Below are 18,413 nucleotides of genomic sequence, written 5' to 3' on the forward strand. Positions count from 1 at the left end.
CCTGATGCTTTTAGTTGTAATATAAAAATAAAAACAGCTTGTTGAATTATTATAATAATACATGCTCATGATATAAATTTAAACAATACAAAAAGTTCAATGAAATGAAAGAATCCCCTGTAACCTCTTTCTGGCCCCCAGTTTCACTTTCCATTGGTAATTAACTTCTCTTAGTCAATTGCATTTATATTTTTTGAAGTAGCAACGCATATGCACATGTATGTTAATTTCCAAAATAGTCTAGACAACTCTCTTCCTGTAGGAAGATAGCAATGCATGCTGTGTTTGTTTCTTCTTTATTTCTTCCTGTGCTTTTTGTGTGACACCTTCTTACCAGACATTTATTCATTTCACAACTATTCATAGAGCACCTACTGTGTGCCAGGAAGTATGAGCATGCAAGACCTACCAAAGTACATAAAACAGAAATAGTTCTTGCCCTCATGGAGTTTGTAGATTCTCATCTTTTTATTTTCTTGGTATTTATCCTATACCTCTATTTTGATTAATCTTCTGCCTCCGATTTGCTAACTACCATGATGATAATGATGTATAGAATACTTCATAGCTGTTGTGTGTTTTTCTGTCCCAATAGATTTGATGTCAGTTATTCTTTTGTAATCAATTTGCAGTCAAACTGGGATTTTCATACATGTTCTTGAAGGTTTTTTTGCTTGTATCTTGGTGTGGTGTGATCTTCAGTTTCTTTTTTTTTTTTTTTTTTTAATTTTTTTTTTCCAACGTTTATTTATTTTTGGGACAGAGAGAGACAGAGCATGAACGGGGGAGGGACAGAGAGAGAGGGAGACACAGAATCGGAAACAGGCTCCAGGCTCTGAGCCATCAGCCCAGAGCCTGACGCGGCGCTCGAACTCACGGACCGCGAAATCGTGACCTGGCTGAAGTCGGACGCTTAACCGACTGCGCCACCCAGGCGCCCCTGATCTTCAGTTTCAACATTCACTGGATTATCAGATAACAATAGCGTACTTGCTTTTCCTTTTGAAAAATTAAAGAAAATATATGTCGGCACATAGTCAACATTATTCTGATATACTTGATTGACCCTCTTTACTTCTACCAACAATGATGTTTTGATAACGATGACAATAAACAATTTTATTTTTATTTTTTTATTTAAAAAAATTTTTTTTCAATGTTTATTTATTTTTGGGACAGAGAGAGACAGAGCATGAACGGGGGAGGGGCAGAGAGAGAGGGAGACACAGAATCGGAAACAGGCTCCAGGCTCTGAGCTATCAGCCCAGAGCCTGACGCGGGGCTCGAACTCCTGGACCGCGAGATCGTGACCTGGCTGAAGTCGGACGCTCAACCGACTGCGCCACCCAGGCGCCCTGACAATAAACAATTTTAAAAACTCTTATTTGAGTTATATATACTTAGGTTTGTACAAACAAGAATAGATAATCTCCCCCGTGGTGCTTACTCTCCTTTTATGTGTGAATAAAACACTTTATTTTCCTCTGTCAAATACTGGCAAAATCCTTTTACGCTTCTGCAAATATCAACCTTCTATGTCTTCATTACATTCTCTTCCTTGCCTTCTGATGCTCTGGGCTGTCTTTCTCCAACAGTACAATTTTAGCCTCCTTTTCTTGACATAGGGAATGACCCAGCTGTCTCTTGATGAGATAATGCAACAACCTCCAATAATTTGCATATGAAAGAAAATTTTATCAGTTTCAGTCCTGTATATGCATTTGCCAAGAAACAGTGGTTCATTGTTCTTCCAAAATGTAGCCTGTTTATTTAATATCTTCATTGTAAAAGGCAATGATATATGTTTTTTTCCCCTTAAATACAAGTTGTTATCAGAGGAAATGATTTGTGTGATTAGTTTTATAAGCTATTCCAGAAACCATAATGTATTATCTCTCTTTCGACATATTCTTCTAGGTCAAAGAGTCCATTTCCCCGACTGCAGATAACCTCAGTTATTGCCCAAGAAAACACCTCCACTCTTCCAGATTTGCATCCTTCACCTCCATCTTTCTTTTTCTAGGCTCTTGCCATAACATCCCCCATTTTACTGATAACTTATACTTTGTTTTTTAAGAAACTGCTTAGGTAATAAAGAGTTCTGAATCATTTTCTTGTTTTCTGGAACACGTTATTTGTTCTCTCAAACTAATAAGGAACCAAGACCCTTCTTAAGGATACCACAACCCTCATACTTCTCCAGGAGAGGTCACCTTTCCTATTCCCTGGCTTCCACCACTAGAAGCAGGATTCAGACATATTTCCAACATTCATGACCTGCCCTTTTGAAATTCATTGTATTACTAAGTCTTAAACATTCACAGTGTCCTATCTCCTTCCAGGACCCTCGTCCTTCGGTCAACAATTTCGGCCCCAGGCTGAAATGGTTTATCATCTCTATGCCAACCCCTACTATACCCCCTCACCTCTGAGATTAAAAATTAAAACAGAACAAACCTACAGCATTTTTCCTGTTTGGTGATCAGGATGTTCAGTTGCATATTCCACATAAGGTTTTCACTGGCCTCTTAAGATCTTCCACTCTCCATTTCTCTGGTCCTTTTCTACCTTCACTTAGTTTCCTTGTCAACTCTGGTTAGTCTGAATCTGTTTTTTTTACAAGCTTTCACATGAACTGACTTATTTTATCCTTCATCTATATAGACCCAAATATGAGTAGTTACAACCAAATGGCTCTGATCTTGGTAAACTAGAAAATGAGCATACTGACTTGAAATTGAGGTGAGGCAGACTAGGACTGGGTCCTTATGAGGGAGATTGATGCTACTGATACATTTCCAAAGTATTTTTCTGAGAATTATACTCTCGTCCAGTTGTTGGGCTCATTCATAATGGCGATTTCATTTAAACTCCCTTCCACCCTACTCACCATCGCATCCTGCCAGACACAGTAGACCAGTGCAAACTGCCGCACACAACATGGGTGTCTACTGCCCTCTAGTGTCCATTATAGGAAGTGACCCATGGCGGGCATGTTGGTCCTGTGGAAAAAATTACTTTGGATTGATGACAACTATGGCTAGAGTCCCAGTGCCTCATATCTATCCTCCTTTTCCCCCTTAAATCACTTAGGAACATCATATTTTCCACCATGTCAAACTCTCTGTTTTCAAGGAACATCCTTAGCTATGCCGCCTCAATCTCCAATCAATATGCTCCCCTACCAGTTTACTGAGATCAATGCCGTTGGTGTAAGCACTCCCCCTTCTCCTGGAATGCCTGTGTCTTCCATTTCACTCAGCCTCTGAAGAAGAAGTGCACCTTCTCGGAGCTGAAGAGGAACCCAGATTTTAAGGTAGCAATAGCAGATGGAGAAATGAGCAGAAACAGTGGAAATGTAGAAAAGGTACAAAGAACAGAAATGAAGGCATGTACACACAACTCTTCCCAGAAATGCGTCATCACAGGAAAGGAAAAAATCTGATAGAAGAAAATCACACAATCGAAGAAATGATTTTTGTGGTATGGGAAACTTGAGTTTGTTTGCAAGTTGATGAAACACCTCCAGTAGAAAGGAATAATTACTAGAACATATCCCAGAGTAAACAGCAGAGTCCTTCATATCATATTCTCCCACTTTTCTTTCCTTGTTTCTCCCTTTACTTTTGTTCATATATCCCAAAATGTCAAGCACCATGAACTGATTATACGTAGTCGATAGACATTTAATCAATAAATTGTACTGAATGGAGAACACTGCACTGGGCAAATTATGAAGCCCAGCTAGGGTTTTCTTGAAAGGTTCATGCTGTTGCCTAAATGGCACTCCAACTCACCACACCACCTCCTACTTTGTAAAAAAAAAAAAAAAAAGTGAGCCCGAGGAGAGTAAAATTGCCTTACCATCATTGTTTTTATCGATCTTATGAAACACCAGGTTGGTAAATTCTTCAGGACTCAGAGTTTGTTGGCCATTGAGGGCTTGCACAGCCTGCAAAAAGAAATTAAATCACTGAGCTCAACTTTGCTGGAAGCAAATACATTTTGTGACATTTCTACCCCAATATGACACAATTTGGGGATATGTTCATGTCATATTTGTTGTCCAACCTGTTCTAGTTGGTTAAAATAAATAAAAATATTATATGTCAGTTCTGGGTAATGAGGCTTAGAAATTTAATTAACTGAATACAAACTGAAGTTTGATATTATACAGCACAAAGGGATCTATTCAACATATTAGGTAGCAAAGGATACAAAAAGCTTATAGGGAAAAACATTGACGTGGCCACTGTCATAAGAATTCTGGATGCAGAATACAATGTTCTCAACTTCAGACCAATTATCATTAATCTTATAGAAGAACATAAAAAGATATTCTGTAAGCATCTAAGGCTTCTCCTCCAGCTTCTGACACTGGCACCTCTGGTCCTTTTTGCCCTTTTCTAGAATGATTGGGAAGACAGATCTGTATGCCTTGGAAGGACACTGAATTTCTCTCACACCCTGCCAGCACCTTTTCATCATAAAGGCTGTCAGGGAACCCAGGGAAAATGACATTTCCATCTTCCCTAGAGGGAAAATTTAACCACTCTTTCCCTCTCCCCCACTGCCAGGTGATTAAATTAAGCGACCAATATTTGATGTGGAAATTCATAATAAAATGGAAGAGAGATAGAGAAAGAAAAAGTTAGTTATCTGGGAATTTGAACATAACTACCTTGATTGAACATAAAGGGATCTTTAGAAGAGCCACTGGCATCATATTTTAATTGAGGGCCTGGTCTGGAATAGGACCATCTCTTCTGCTGCTTTGCAAGCATTATCAATGCTTAATTTGGGATTAGTCCCAGCAAACAGCAGTACAGCACCACTCCTGGCCTCAGCTAGTGAGGTCTCACAATTAGATAGAGGGTAATGCTTAGAATAACGGTTACATACATATAGCATCCAATTAGATAAATATTTTTAGGGTTTCTCAGTGTCTTGGCAGAGGTCCCAAAAGCCTAAAAGTTTGTCTAGGCATCCAGTACTCCCACAGCGGAAGGGATACGAGACCACATGTAGAAGTCATAATAAAAGATTATGAAATATCTAGGATGTGTCTGTGACCCATCTCTGGGAAATAGAAGTGAGACTGAAGGATTGATTGGAAGGGTGATGAGGCCTGAAGGGATACTTTCGGAGGGAGCCCTCAATGTGCCCTGTGTTTTCCCTCTTCTTCGTGCAGGAGAAGCATGGTGGGGGGATGGGCAGGGAGGCATGGTTTGTTTCCTTCTTTCTTCCCTCATTTAGCATATCTGCACTTTCTCCTCCATTTTGCTCAGCCCATTTCTGACCACTCTCTGAGTGGGAGGGGAGGAGGTAGGAGAGAAGGGGGAACAGGACAGTCTGACTTGGCAGGCACCCTCACTCCCGGTTATCTAGTGTCAGAGCTCTCTGGATGACAGATGTTTAAAATCCCCTCTTTGAGACCATGCCTCCCTTTTATTACTGCCACTCTCGTACACATCCCTAGACGTGGATCATGCATTTTGATTCCAGCTGACCCCTCAAGGCTCCTTCTACAAGCTCTAGGTCTGCCCAACTGCTATTTCAGAGTAGACAATTCTTTCCTGTTCAGGATTGTGCTGTGCATTGTAGAATGTTTCACAGCAGTCCTGGTCACTAAACAATAGATAGCAGTAGCACCACACACACACACACTCCTCCACTCCCCAGCTGACAACCAAAATGTCTCCAAACATAGCCAGATGTCCCCTGGGGGAGGGGTGCAATGTGCTCCTGGTTGTGACTCACTCTCTGCTTCTATCTCCAGCTCCCTCCTCTTCTGAGATGCCCTCACTTCTCCAAGTGGCTCAGCTGGACAAGATCCAAGGCACCTCTGTCAGCTTCCTCCCCATGTCTGATCCATGAAAAAACCTTCGTCCCCACATATTCTGAGCATAAGATTCTTCCTCAACTTGACCCCTCTACTCTGCTGCCATGGTCTGTTTCATTAGATTTCTCAGACTCAAATATTGGAACACTGTGCTCCCCAAACGTCAGTGGTTTCCTTAAATCCCCATGCTATTGACCTGAGGGCTTTACCCAAGAAAATCCTCTCTAATAGCCCTTCTTAAACATCCTCCTGACCATTTTATGCCTTTGAAGTGAAATTAAGATGTAACTACTTCCTTTGTAAGTTTTGCCTATAATCTAGTACTTCCTTTGGATCTTTTGATGGCTGGGCTGTATTTTATTTTAACATCCTGTTATCATGTGTCAAGAGAATTTACATTAAACAGTATGTATTCTTTACTGGATTGTTTTCACTTGCCACCATATAGGCCACTCATTTGGTATAAGTACATATTCCATTGCATCAATTTATTTAAAATGTTTTCTCTTTTAGGTCATTCATTTTTAGTATTTTAGTGACTCTGTGATGTAAATCATAGAACCTTTATCTTTGATGATGTTAATGATTGTTTTCCTGACCAAAAATGTTGGCTTTAAAATGGAGCTACACGTTTAGCCTCTTGATGCAGATTACCAAATCTCCAGGAAATGTTATCTCCATTTATACCCCCTCCACAATGTGTAAGGGCACTCTTCTTAGAGTGCCCTTCCCAGAATTCCACCTTATTGTTGTTAATCTTTATTAATTTAATCGGAGACAAATAGTGTCAATTATTAAATGAATTTTTGCTCTGTGCTTTTATGTTTCCCTCTTTTCTTTTTGTTCTCTTTCTAAACACTTCAAAGAAAACCTCAGTTCTCTGCTTAATATTTCTCTTTTCTTTACTCACTAACATAAGTTGTACATTTTAACTAATAAAAATCTGTGCAAAAATTTCCATAAGATTTGGACAAAAACATTAATATACTATTGTTCCTCTTAATTCTTTTGAGAACCCAATGACCCTTTCCCTCCCCTCAAAAGTTGATAACATACAGGAAAAACGTTGCCCTTAATGTCATAGTCTTCAAGGATTTCCGAAGGCCATAGATCCATAGATCCCAGGATACGAACCCTTGCTTTGAATACTGTTTGGATATTCCCCCAATATTTGTATGCTATATTATATATTTAAATGTTTTTAAAATAAATTTGAGTATGTTTAAGAGGATGTTTTAAAATTTACATGGGATTGGGCATTCTCTAGGGAATATTTTCGATTGCTAATTTTGTGTTGTAACATGTAATATATATGCAGAATTTCTGAATTTTAATGCTTACAAAGTTCAGTTACAAAGTGTATCTTAGTACTTTTTTGTGAATTATCTGTGAGATTAAAGTGAAAGCAATGTTAGTATTATCATACTCTTGAATTCTTTCCATATGTTCGTTGACTCTACATTTGCTAAACAGTTTTAAGTATTAACAGCTTTGTCCATTTATTGAGGTGTTTGATTATAATTGTAGTTCTACCTACTTATTTTTTTTTTGCATTTTTGATAATATTTATACTATGTATTATAACACAGTAACTTAACTTCTTCATCTATAAATGAAATAATTTGGACCAGATCATTTCTAAGACCTCTGATTCCAATTCTGACTCTGTGTTACAAATTCCGTATATTGCATTCATAATGTGTATTTTACTTCACATTCTCATTTAGGTACAGTGTCCCACTTAATCATCTTATACTCTAGAATCCATTTCATGTCATCCCATGATAAGTATTTCCACTTCCTTGGTGGAAGGGGGTGAGATTTATAAAGGGACTCATTGAACTTTAGAGCTGGAAAGGGCCTGAGATCCTTGAGGTACTTTTTAGAAATACTTTAGTCCAGCCCTCAGAAAGATTAGTCCTCAGGTACCTTTGTTCTTAGCCCTTGGCTTTTGCTATACAACCATCCAGTATTTCAGCTGCTCCTCGCACAACTTTCTGCACCGAGGCAGACAAAAAGACAAGTTGTTTTAGAACATCACGTTTATTCATTTTTCATCTCAATACTCTGCTAAAATTTGTGAATTTGAACACCGACAAGAAAATGCTGGTTTGCAGGTGCACACTCAGTAATCGATAGCATAGTGAAACTTACATGGCTCCAGCAGTTCCAAATGTATATCCCAAAATTCACCAACCACATAGATAGTTGTCACCAGCTCCACAGGAAGGAAAATTACATTAACTATACAATGTCCTAAGATTACTTCACCACTTCACTTACCATGAAGATATTCAGTAGTTCCTTTTTGTCAATAGAACCGTTTCCATCAGCATCATACAGCTTAAAATACCATTTTAATTTCTGCTCCATTTTTCCTCGTACAACGAGATTTATAGCAGCAATAAACTCTAAAAAGTCGATAAATCCATCCTATAGAAAGCAAGGACAGAAAGGGACGTAAACATTTAAGAGAAACAATTGTCTTTTATTTGAGAAATCATGCTTCACGAGCAGGACCATTAGCACAAATTAATACAACCCGGAAGACTTCAACATAGAAATTTCCCTGGCATTTCATTAACAAAACAAACAAATAAACAAAGAAAAGCATGGGTAATGTGTATAGAAACAAGTTTAAATATACAGGCAAGTGTGTTTTTAGAGAAAATATCTACTTCGTATGCCAAAAAAGAAACAAGATTCTGGCCTGACCCTGACGGAAGGCTGTGTCCTCACTACTGGACATCCTACAGTAGCTGTCTTCTCCTGAGTATCTTCAGGTTTTGTTCCCCACTTAGAGAGAAGACCAGGTACCAATTTCTAATATAAGGGGAAAAACCAGCTAGATAAATTCTGTACTCCTTTTTAGAGAGCCCGGTTGATTTTTTTGGAATGCTAAATTCCAGGATTCCTTTTAAGTAAGTCGTTTTCAGTATGAATCAAAATGTATGAGCCTCTTCTGTGTAAAGGTTTTGCCATATTAGTCGATCTTAGAAAAGACCGTTTAAGGCTTTCAAGCTTAGGCAGTTCCCTTCAGCCTGTTTTAAATTGGTAAAACACTCTCAATTGATACAGAAATAGTCCTTGTCATTCTTAAGAATCATACCCTTCAAACCTTGCTCAGCCAAATGTTCAACTATCTTAAGAAAAGGGACCAGCTCTAGGGAGGTGTGTGACCCACTCTCTGCTATCTTCCTCTGGGAATTCAGATGCCAAAAGTAGTATATTCAGCCCAAGGAGACATGCTGTCAGCTGCATTCTCCGTGGAATTTTGGATTGTAGAGTCCTATTTACAAAACAGGATGTGACATAAAGTACTCCTTCCCCTTAGAAGAAAGAGCATGAGACTTAGCAGCCTATAAAATGGTATGTGTTTGCTTCGAGGAGCAAGCTTTTGTATCTAGTCTATAAGAAAAGCAATTGAAAACTCACCCGTAGTTCTGGATCTGAAACAAAGCCTTCTTGCCTGATTAAAGGCTTTTTGTTGGTTGGTTGGCTGGTTGGTTGGTTGGCTTGGTTTTTTAAAGACTACTACAGCACCTCAAATACTGAAAGCCAATGTGCTAATGACTATAGCATTGTCTTCAAAATGTATTATTGAAAAATTTTTTTCTACCCTGTTGATGTTTTACCTATATAGTCAGAAAAATACAATAAAAATATTTAAAAATTTTACTACATGTGGGTAATAGATTTTTACATTTTACAACTTAGGTAACTTCACCCCATCAATAACTTTAATACTTCTTACAAGCAACAAGACTTCTGCTAACAGTCTGGAGTCTGGTTGAACGGATCCCCTCAAGGAAATGTGCTCAAGGATACAAAACATAGGTGGTTTTACCTTTTCTCTATCTGGCTTTCCTACTGCTGTTACCGCTTCACCATATTAACCCCTAACATAGTCATGGCTGAGACAAGGGAATTATGTTATCATAGAGTTGAAATTTATTTAAGAGGACATCAAGATATCTTCAGATTTGGCAGGACATGGCCATTATTTTTCAGTGTCAAGACTGGCAGGGATGGAGAATATGAGTTGGGTGGACAGTATTCAACCAGGGGCACATTGGCTCCCAGGTCTTCCTCCTGTGTCTCTGGGACTGACCAATCAATACAACTGTTCCCTGGGTAGTTCTTATGTGTGTTTGCCAAAAAGTTACAGAAACATCATCCCTGAGAAGACTGAGCTGGCTTGCTATAAATATAAAGTTGATCTTTCAGTGTTCCCATAAAAACCTTATATTCCATGATGGTTTGTTTCACTTTTTGAGTCCTGCTTCAGGATCATAGTTTTTGGCATCACTGGCGTGATGAATGGCAACAGATTAGACTGAGCAATGCTGCCTTTAGAACATTTGGTGTTTTCTGATTAGGCACAGTGGGCAGGTGACCCTAACTCCTTCCAATCCTGGTCCTGGAAACTCTGAACAAACTCTATCAGGAGGTGAGCATAAATATTTTCATTGTATGGCTTTAAAATGGACAATCTGCTTAATCGACTGCCAAAGGTGATGATGGGTAAGGAAGCCTTTCTACTTAGACAAGTGCAGCCTTTTCCAAAATCTCCTGCAAGCAATACATCTTCTGTTCTCACTTCAGCATTCCATTATATGGTCAAATTCTTAACGAACCACTCTTTCCGAACCAGCATTCCATCATATAGTCAAATTCTTAACGAACCACAGCCAACGCTTCTTTCCAATTATTTTTCTGGTAAGATTTTGTAGAAATTCGCATTGGTGAGACAACTCTGGTGAATGTGATTTAATGGCTTGTGTTAGTGTTGGAGAGGGTTTTAGGTAATGCTTATTCTGTAAATTGGTAGATAAAGTAATTATTGCCTTCGGTTAACCTATAGATTTTAAACACGGGAGAGGGGGATAAGAGCCACAGAGGTGAGATGTTCCTGTAAATGTGACCAGGAAAAATGCAAAAGAGAATGCCCAAAGACTTTTCTTTGACATGATCCAAAGGAACATTGTTAAGTTCATATTTCTGTATTTGAGCTGCTGGAGCCCTCGTGGCACACAGAACTGTCTGGAAATGTTTGACACTGATTGACCTTGTGCCTGAGTAGGGTTCATAAACTCCCTGCATCAGAATCACATAAGGACAATGAAATATGCAGATTCCTAGAACCCAACCCCAAACAACAGCATCAAAACTACTTGGGATGGTGTCCAAGAGTCTGCATTTAAAATGCTCCCCAGGTGAGTCTCATGTATCCTAAGATTTGGGAACTATGGATCTAAGCTGTTTTTCTTATAGATGTCTTCCTTTGTAGGCAATGTTTTCATCTAGGTATCTGCCCAAGTGGCTGTTTTAATTATGACTTCTTCTCACTTGAGTTTCTGTAACCTTATTAAGACTAATGAGAAAAAATATGACCCACATGGTTCAGTCTCAGAATAATGACACAGTCCTACAAATACAGTCCAGCAATCAAAAATTAATTGAAAATAACAGCAAGTCTTTACTTTGATATCTGGAAAAAATACAAGTTGCAAGAAATTTATGGATTTCTTCCAACACCCTCTTCCTCTCCCTTGTGCTCCCCGCACATAGCCCCTGATGCTCAACTTTCAGCAATTCCCCACTGCCCCTCTCCTTCACAGCAGCCTGACCATGAGAACGCACCAGCCCTTCACTCCACCACCTTGTCTCCTAATTCTGTATCCCAAATCCTAAAACATTAGTTTGGTGACGGCTGGATCCTCCCTCAAGGTTGAGGGTGGGGAAGAAATTGGGCACACACAAAGCCATTTTCAGGAACCTCAGAAAAGGAGAGTTTGGGAGGATGTCTACAAAAATAATTTTAATTCCAACACATTTATAGATGTATACTCTATGTTCTTAGGATGGAGTGGATTACACGGAAGAGTTAAATGGGGCCAAGATACGGAAGCATGACTGTTTCTCAGTCTTCAAAGGGAGTTTGGTCCGTTGATAGGTTACAAGTCATTTTGTAGAGGGGGATTAAAACAAGAAAGAGAAAAAAAATATATGGAGACTTCAAATTCAAGCTTTCTTATAGTCTCTAAAAATGTAGGAAACTATAAGGCATACTTTTTACGTCTATAAATAAAGTATAAAAATATTTAAACATTATATAAGGCTTGTTTTCTTTCTACCACCAAAGAGATGAAACTAGAAGTCTAATAAAATAAAAAAAAAATAAGGAAAACAAAATCTATAGTGTTCCGTCCAACAGAAAATCCACCAGTGGAATACATGGTCTCCAGCAATATTCACAACCTGCCATAAGTCACAGTTGCTTTCAGGATATGATCAATTTGAAATGCAGATAGAAAGTTAAATTATAAAACTTACATGCATATGAAACAATTATTTTCTTATTTATTACTAAGTATAAAAGCTATAAAATCTACTATATATATATACAATGTTCCAAGCACTGTGCTAGTCACTTTCCAAGCATCCTCTCTAATTCTAATAGCAACCTGACAGGTAGCCCTACTATTCCTACTTTCCAGAGGAGAAAGCGGATTTTCAGACATGCCAAATAAACTACTTAAATAACAAAGTTAGGTTGTAGGTGGATCCAGGATTTAAATTCAGTCAGCCTTCCTCTAAGGCTTTTGTTCTTTGTATCGCCCAGTATTTATTGCCCTCAAATGCATTACAACTGAATTCTCCTTCTGGAAGAGGTAGCCATACAGATGGTACACACTCAGCACAGCGTGTTATTCCTGATTCACAGGTGTGAACTATTCGGTAATACGGTCGGCGTATAACGTAAGGTGACCCGAATGACTGAAAATGCAGCACCTTGGCACCTGTGCTCCCTTCATACGTGGTACTGCCCAAGGGGCAGCTGGCCTGTGTGGTCTGAGCTGCTTAGTCTCAGGGAGACTGTGAGCCCAGAGAGCTCCTGGGGCCACCACTCCCAGGCTTCCCTCGCCTCGCTTGCATAGCCATCTGGCTCAGAGGGACAAAAGGTGTTCACTCTCCTGTTGCCTCTCCTGCTCCTTGACATTTTTGATGAACATTTCTTGTATCCATTTTGGAATCCTTAGCCCCTCTCCCCGCGCAAGGGTTTAACCTCCACCACCCCATAGACCATGGCTCTCGCTGCCTGTTTCCCCAGGAAATTTCCCCAGCTGCGCCTCCAGGATCTAAAGCCTACATACTGGTCCTGCATTAGCCAACCTTGTTCTGTCTTCACCTCTGCTCTTGACTAGGACTCTAGAGCATTCCTTGGCTGTGCATCTGGTCCATGCTTTGGCTCAGCACTTCCCCCTCTTTGGGGCCTTCCACCTGCATTGCAGCCCCGACCAATCCCTCCATTCTCCCCACTTTGTAAAATACCCAGGTAAAAATATCACTGTAGATGTCATCTGCTAGGACAGCGTGGTCCTGCCATCACTCTGTGTGCCTGAGAGACCCCAAGAAACAGATATTGAAACGTCATCTCAATATACTTCAGAGACATCTGCTTTGGAGTTTTGTCCCAGGGATGGAGCCACAAATTTATAAACTGGGTAACGTCCTTAGGGGAACTTGGCTTCATTTCGTTGATTCAAATTGTAGAATTTCAGTTCTAAAAACAGTCATTTTGCAAATAAGAAATGGACTGAACTAGTAATAATTATAATTATAATCAAAATGAAAATGGCAACTATTGATGTTGATATAATACTTGCTACACACAGGGCCAAGCATTGTGCTTCGCACATCTGAGCTCACTTAACCCAAACAAGGTCCCAAACGGCATTAACCAATAAGCACAGCATCCTGGGTTCAAGTAACACCAAGATCGCAGAAATATAAACTGTTATTACAACAACTAGGTATCAGACCCCATTTGTACCCTAGTGCACCCTCTTATTCAGGAAAACAAATGATCCAAATCAAACAAAAATCCTTCAAACCATGGTCCCAAATGAAAACTATTTCCTCTGACAGCATTAACATTCTGCTACTTTTCACAGAATCACGACCTGTGAAGGACTCCTGAATTGTCACAGCCCCTAACCTGAAGACATTTAGATGTTTTCATTCTTTCACATGTGACACCTTCCAGTGACATTTTGCCAGCTGTGGCAAGTCAGCAGCAACATATGAATTGAAACGTCTGCCTGGAAGTGGTTACTCAGATGATCACAGTAAGGAAACCCAGAGAGTTAGTATCAGCACATCCCGTGATTGATCAATAATTGTCACTGATATTCAATTTGCATCTTAGGAACTGCCTATATTGCCCTAGGCAATATAAGGGCCACCTCTATTATGTCAAATACATACGAATGCTTTTAAAATACTTTTGTGAATTTTTGAAATCTGTAAGAGAAATGTTGTATTCAGCATTTATGACCTAGCCCATTTTCACCTACAAACACTGACATAACAGCAAACATAGTCTCTATCAGCTACGGAATTGTTGGAATGTCCTCAAAAGAGACTCACCTCTTTAAGATGAGAAATACACTGCTGGCTTGTAGGCTGGTTCTATAACATGATCTGTATGCACATCACATGCAGTTGTCCTTGACCATGACTGTGCAAACTTCAAGGGTTCTGGGACAAAGGGCTTCTCACAATACTTACCCAACAAGCTCACAATTATTAATAGGTTTCCTGGATATCAATCAGGAAGCCCCAAGCATCTGCCCCTAGCATGCAGCCAGCTCAGTGATATTTGGACGACTGTGAATTAGAAGCCAGTCTCAGGTGCCTTGGGGGAAGGCAAGACAATTGTCTGAGTTTGATCACTTCTGAATGAGCTAACTACGGAAGACCCAGCAGTGACTATAGCAATGGTAGCCTTTTGCAAGGAACTTCTTCAGGTAGCCAATATGGCTTTCCTCTTAAAAACACCTGTCACCCTAAGCAATAATGCCACAGATAAATCCAATTTTAGTATATGTCTGCTGAAGCGAGTGCAATGCCACAGATAAATCCAGCCTTACCCTAATTCAGTCAGCTTGTGTCCTAAGAGTGTTTCCTTTCTCATGGAAGACGCTGCATCCTTGTTCTTTGCTGACTAGAAGAGGTAAACAGAGGATATAGAAAGTGGTAGCACAGACAGTAGAATACATATACCTATATTACTTGCATCAAGGCTGTGTTTCTCTATTATGGTTGTAACTAGAAGAACAGAGGAACTGCTTCTGAATCAATAGTTTTGGACCCAGAGTCCCTTTTTAATAAGTATCCATGTTACAAAGCTCTTTGGTAGCAGAAATGGGCTTAGACCCCAGCTTTCTAACATTTTGACCGTGATCTTTCTGGTAGAACAGTGGTGCTCATGTCTGGCCGCACATTCAAACCAGTTTAAAGTTTAAAACTTTAAAAGCAATTTAAAAGCAGTTTAAAACTAACACAACATTGTTTTGATTCAGTGGGACTCGGGTGGAGCCCCAACCACTGGTCATTTTAATAATACCCCCAGGTGCTTCTAATATGTAGCCAGATTTGAGAACTACAATTCCAACAGATTCTGTTCAAATGCACGAGTTACAACAGCTTTAAGTTTAAATGCATCTCAGCAGGTACAGCTGGTTGTCTTTAACAGGTAAAACTCTGTGAGAAGCTCAGCCAAAATGCTGATGACTGATGTTATATATGAAAATACTTCGTAAATTACAAAGTGCTAAACAAGTATGAGGTGTTTTATTATCAGCAACAAATGCTTCCTGAGAGTGTCTATGTTGGTAGTTCTGAAGTAGTAGCCTAGGTCTTTCCCCTTAAGAGATTGCAGCCTCATGATTTACAATCTAATAATAAATGGTCATTTGTTTCTGGTAAATGTGTCTTACGAAGAAGAGCGGCAGTAATAGAGGTCCCCCTGCGGGCCAGACAACCTGATACAGTGTTAGAGGCTGCAGGGCAGCCTGGGGGTCAACAAACAGCAGCAAGTATTACACACGTTAAAAGCCAGGTTGCCTGCTCTAATTTTCAAGGGTTCTCACACAAAGAGAAGCTAAGGAACCAAATAACCAAAGGTCACTTCTGAGTTTCCAGTAGAGCTAGGGCTCCCATGCAGGTGTCCTGGATTTAAAAGACAGTTGAAACCCTAAGGTGATTCTCATTTAATTAATTTCATTCTGTGACTGGCAATCATTAGAAGGGGCCAATGTGGCCCCAAACAGCGCAAATGATCGTCCACAGCACTTGGATCAATTAAAGAAGAGAAATGGTGGGCAGGCAACCTCTGCACCTTTAGGTACCCCCTTTCATTAGGAAATCGAATTTGAGCTTGATGCAAAGTTGAGCTACTCTTCACTGTTATCAGACCTGCAGGGGCTGACATCAGAGATATCTGCATTTAACAGATAAACATACCATTCCTTTGTGGGCTACAGTCTTCATTTCTTCAACGTTTTCTCCGATGTTATTTCACATGAGCTCAGTGAGAGTGTAGGCAGGATAGGTCTTGTCTGAGTTTTAGAACTGACGACCCTGACACAGGGAGGTTATGAGCTTGGTCCAAGATGACACACAACAGTAAGGGTCAGAGTTGGGACTGGAGTCCCGCAACCCTACCTCTCCTGCAGGGGCTTCCACTGCCTGTGGTGGCCTGTGACTCATCTTACCGAAATTTGTAGAAAGACTCATTAAAATTAGCAAGGACGGGCAGCTGGGTGGCTCAGTCGGTTAAGCGTCCGACTCCTGATTTTAGCCCAGGCCATGATCTCATGGTTCATGAGTTCGAGCCCCGAGTCTGGCTCTGCACTGACAGCACAGAGTCTGTTTGGGATTCTCTCTTTCTTTCTCTTTCTGCCCGCCTCCTACTCTCACTCTAGCTCTCTCAAAATTAATAAACATTTATAGCAAGGACTTCTAATACATTGAAGCAAAGATTTGATTTGTGAAACATATTTACAGGTAAACCATCACATATATTGTAATAATCATCTATTAGATCCCACAGCTTGCTATTTACCCTCACTTTTCTTTCTGTAACGGTTTAATCACCCTGTTTCTAAGAAATCATTTACATCCCCTTCCTCTTGATTACCAGGATTTTCTCAGGTCGTGACTTTAAGTAACCTGAAAACTTATTCTGGTATTTTGTTTTATCCTAGTGATTAAATGTGTCCTCATGCTGACAACAGTTTTTCTGGCTTAAACCATCACTCTATTTATGGTTTGAGTTACAAACCCACGAGTTCAGAGAAATCATTTTATCTCACAGACTTCGGAGTCTTACAAGGGGCAGAGCATTTTGATGTCAGGGTGGCGCTCTGGATAACATCCGGATGCCTAGATGTGGCCCAGGGTGCCTATATCTACCTTTACACCTATTTTTTTTTTATTATTTTTAATGTTTACTTTTGAGAGAGAGAGAGAGCGTGCGAGTGCACACAAGCGGGGGAGGGGCAGAGAGGGAGGGAGACAGAATCTAAAGCAGACTCCAGACTCTGAGCTGTCTGCACAGAGCCCAACACAGGGCTGAAACTCACCAACTGCAAGATCATGAGCTGAGCCAAAGTCAGAGGCTTAAGGGACGGAGCCATCCAGGCGCCCCACCTTCACACCTATTACAGAGTAAGAATGTGGAATAGGAGCTAGAGGGGCTGAGGGCTGACTTTCTGCTTGGAGATTCTCCAGGCAAGTCAACCCTGGCATCTCAGTGCTTGGAGTGTCTCATTTCTCAGCTGTGATGCAAAAGTACAGAAAGTCACAACAGGCTGTGTACAGCAAAGACACGTGAGGCACCTGTGTGGTCCCCGGCTATGCTCTAGCAGTAGCCCTCTGCCTTAATTAGGTCCTCACATACCCTTCTCTCTCCTACCTCATACTTTAATTGAGCTGTTCCTTTTATTGAAATTCTCAATTCCTTTGTCAAAGGTGGAATACCATTGAAATTTAGGGTGTAGCCCTTGGAATCAGACTGCCAGCATTCCAAGTCTGCTGGGTAGTTTCAAGCAAGTTACTAAACCTCTCTGTGCCTCGGTCTCCTCATCAGTACACTGGGACTGTTAAAAATAGTACATACTTACATATTATTGTTGTGAGGATCCTAATAAATATGAAGTGCTTTAACCATGACTAGTACAGAAATATTCAGTTAAGTGTTAGCATTTATTAGTAATAATTCAAGTTCTTTCCCTCTTTCGAGGTCCCAAAGTGCCTCAACTTCTCCAAAAAGCCTTTCCTAACTCTGTAGTTTAGTTTTTGTTTCATTTTCAGATCCCAGTAAATGTACCTTGAACAGCACAGCCCTGCTATAGTTTGTTATACTGCTCTATTTTACTCTTTGGGCATTTAGTCATAATTTTTTATCCTCAACTAGACTGTAAGCTCTTTAGGGGCACAGAACGTCATGTCTACCACCTACCTACTCACCCCCATCCCCACACCTCTCCAAAATTTGAGTGTGATTTTTCTAGATTTTTCTACCATTGCCTGTCCTGCCGGGATAGCATTGAAGAGTTCCCCAGACCTTCTATCCAACCTGCCCATCTAGAAAGATGCTGGACCATCAGCAAATCACTGGGCAGGGTTTAGAAGCAGCCTTGTAATCTGGAGAACCATCTAGAACCCTGAAACTAAATAGTATGCTTTCCCGTCTCTCAGTCTTTGATTCTTTATTTACTAC

At 40.1% G+C, this 18,413-nt stretch overlaps 1 protein-coding gene across 1 annotated transcript in view; it reads right to left on the bottom strand.

Annotated features, from left to right (window-relative positions):
• The window catches only part of GUCA1C (guanylate cyclase activator 1C), a 32,679-nt gene that overhangs the window by 5,153 nt on the left and 9,113 nt on the right, over window positions 1–18,413 (bottom strand). The window contains exons 2-3 of the mRNA XM_045501939.1: window positions 8,126–8,275; window positions 3,865–3,952 (exon numbers count right to left, since the gene is read on the bottom strand). Of these exons, the coding sequence (XP_045357895.1) occupies window positions 3,865–3,952; window positions 8,126–8,275 (238 nt within the window). The remainder of the gene's footprint in view (window positions 1–3,864; window positions 3,953–8,125; window positions 8,276–18,413) is intronic.

The sequence above is a fragment of the Leopardus geoffroyi genome, chromosome C2, assembly GCF_018350155.1.
Source record: "Leopardus geoffroyi isolate Oge1 chromosome C2, O.geoffroyi_Oge1_pat1.0, whole genome shotgun sequence".
Classification (NCBI taxonomy): domain Eukaryota; kingdom Metazoa; phylum Chordata; class Mammalia; order Carnivora; family Felidae; genus Leopardus; species Leopardus geoffroyi.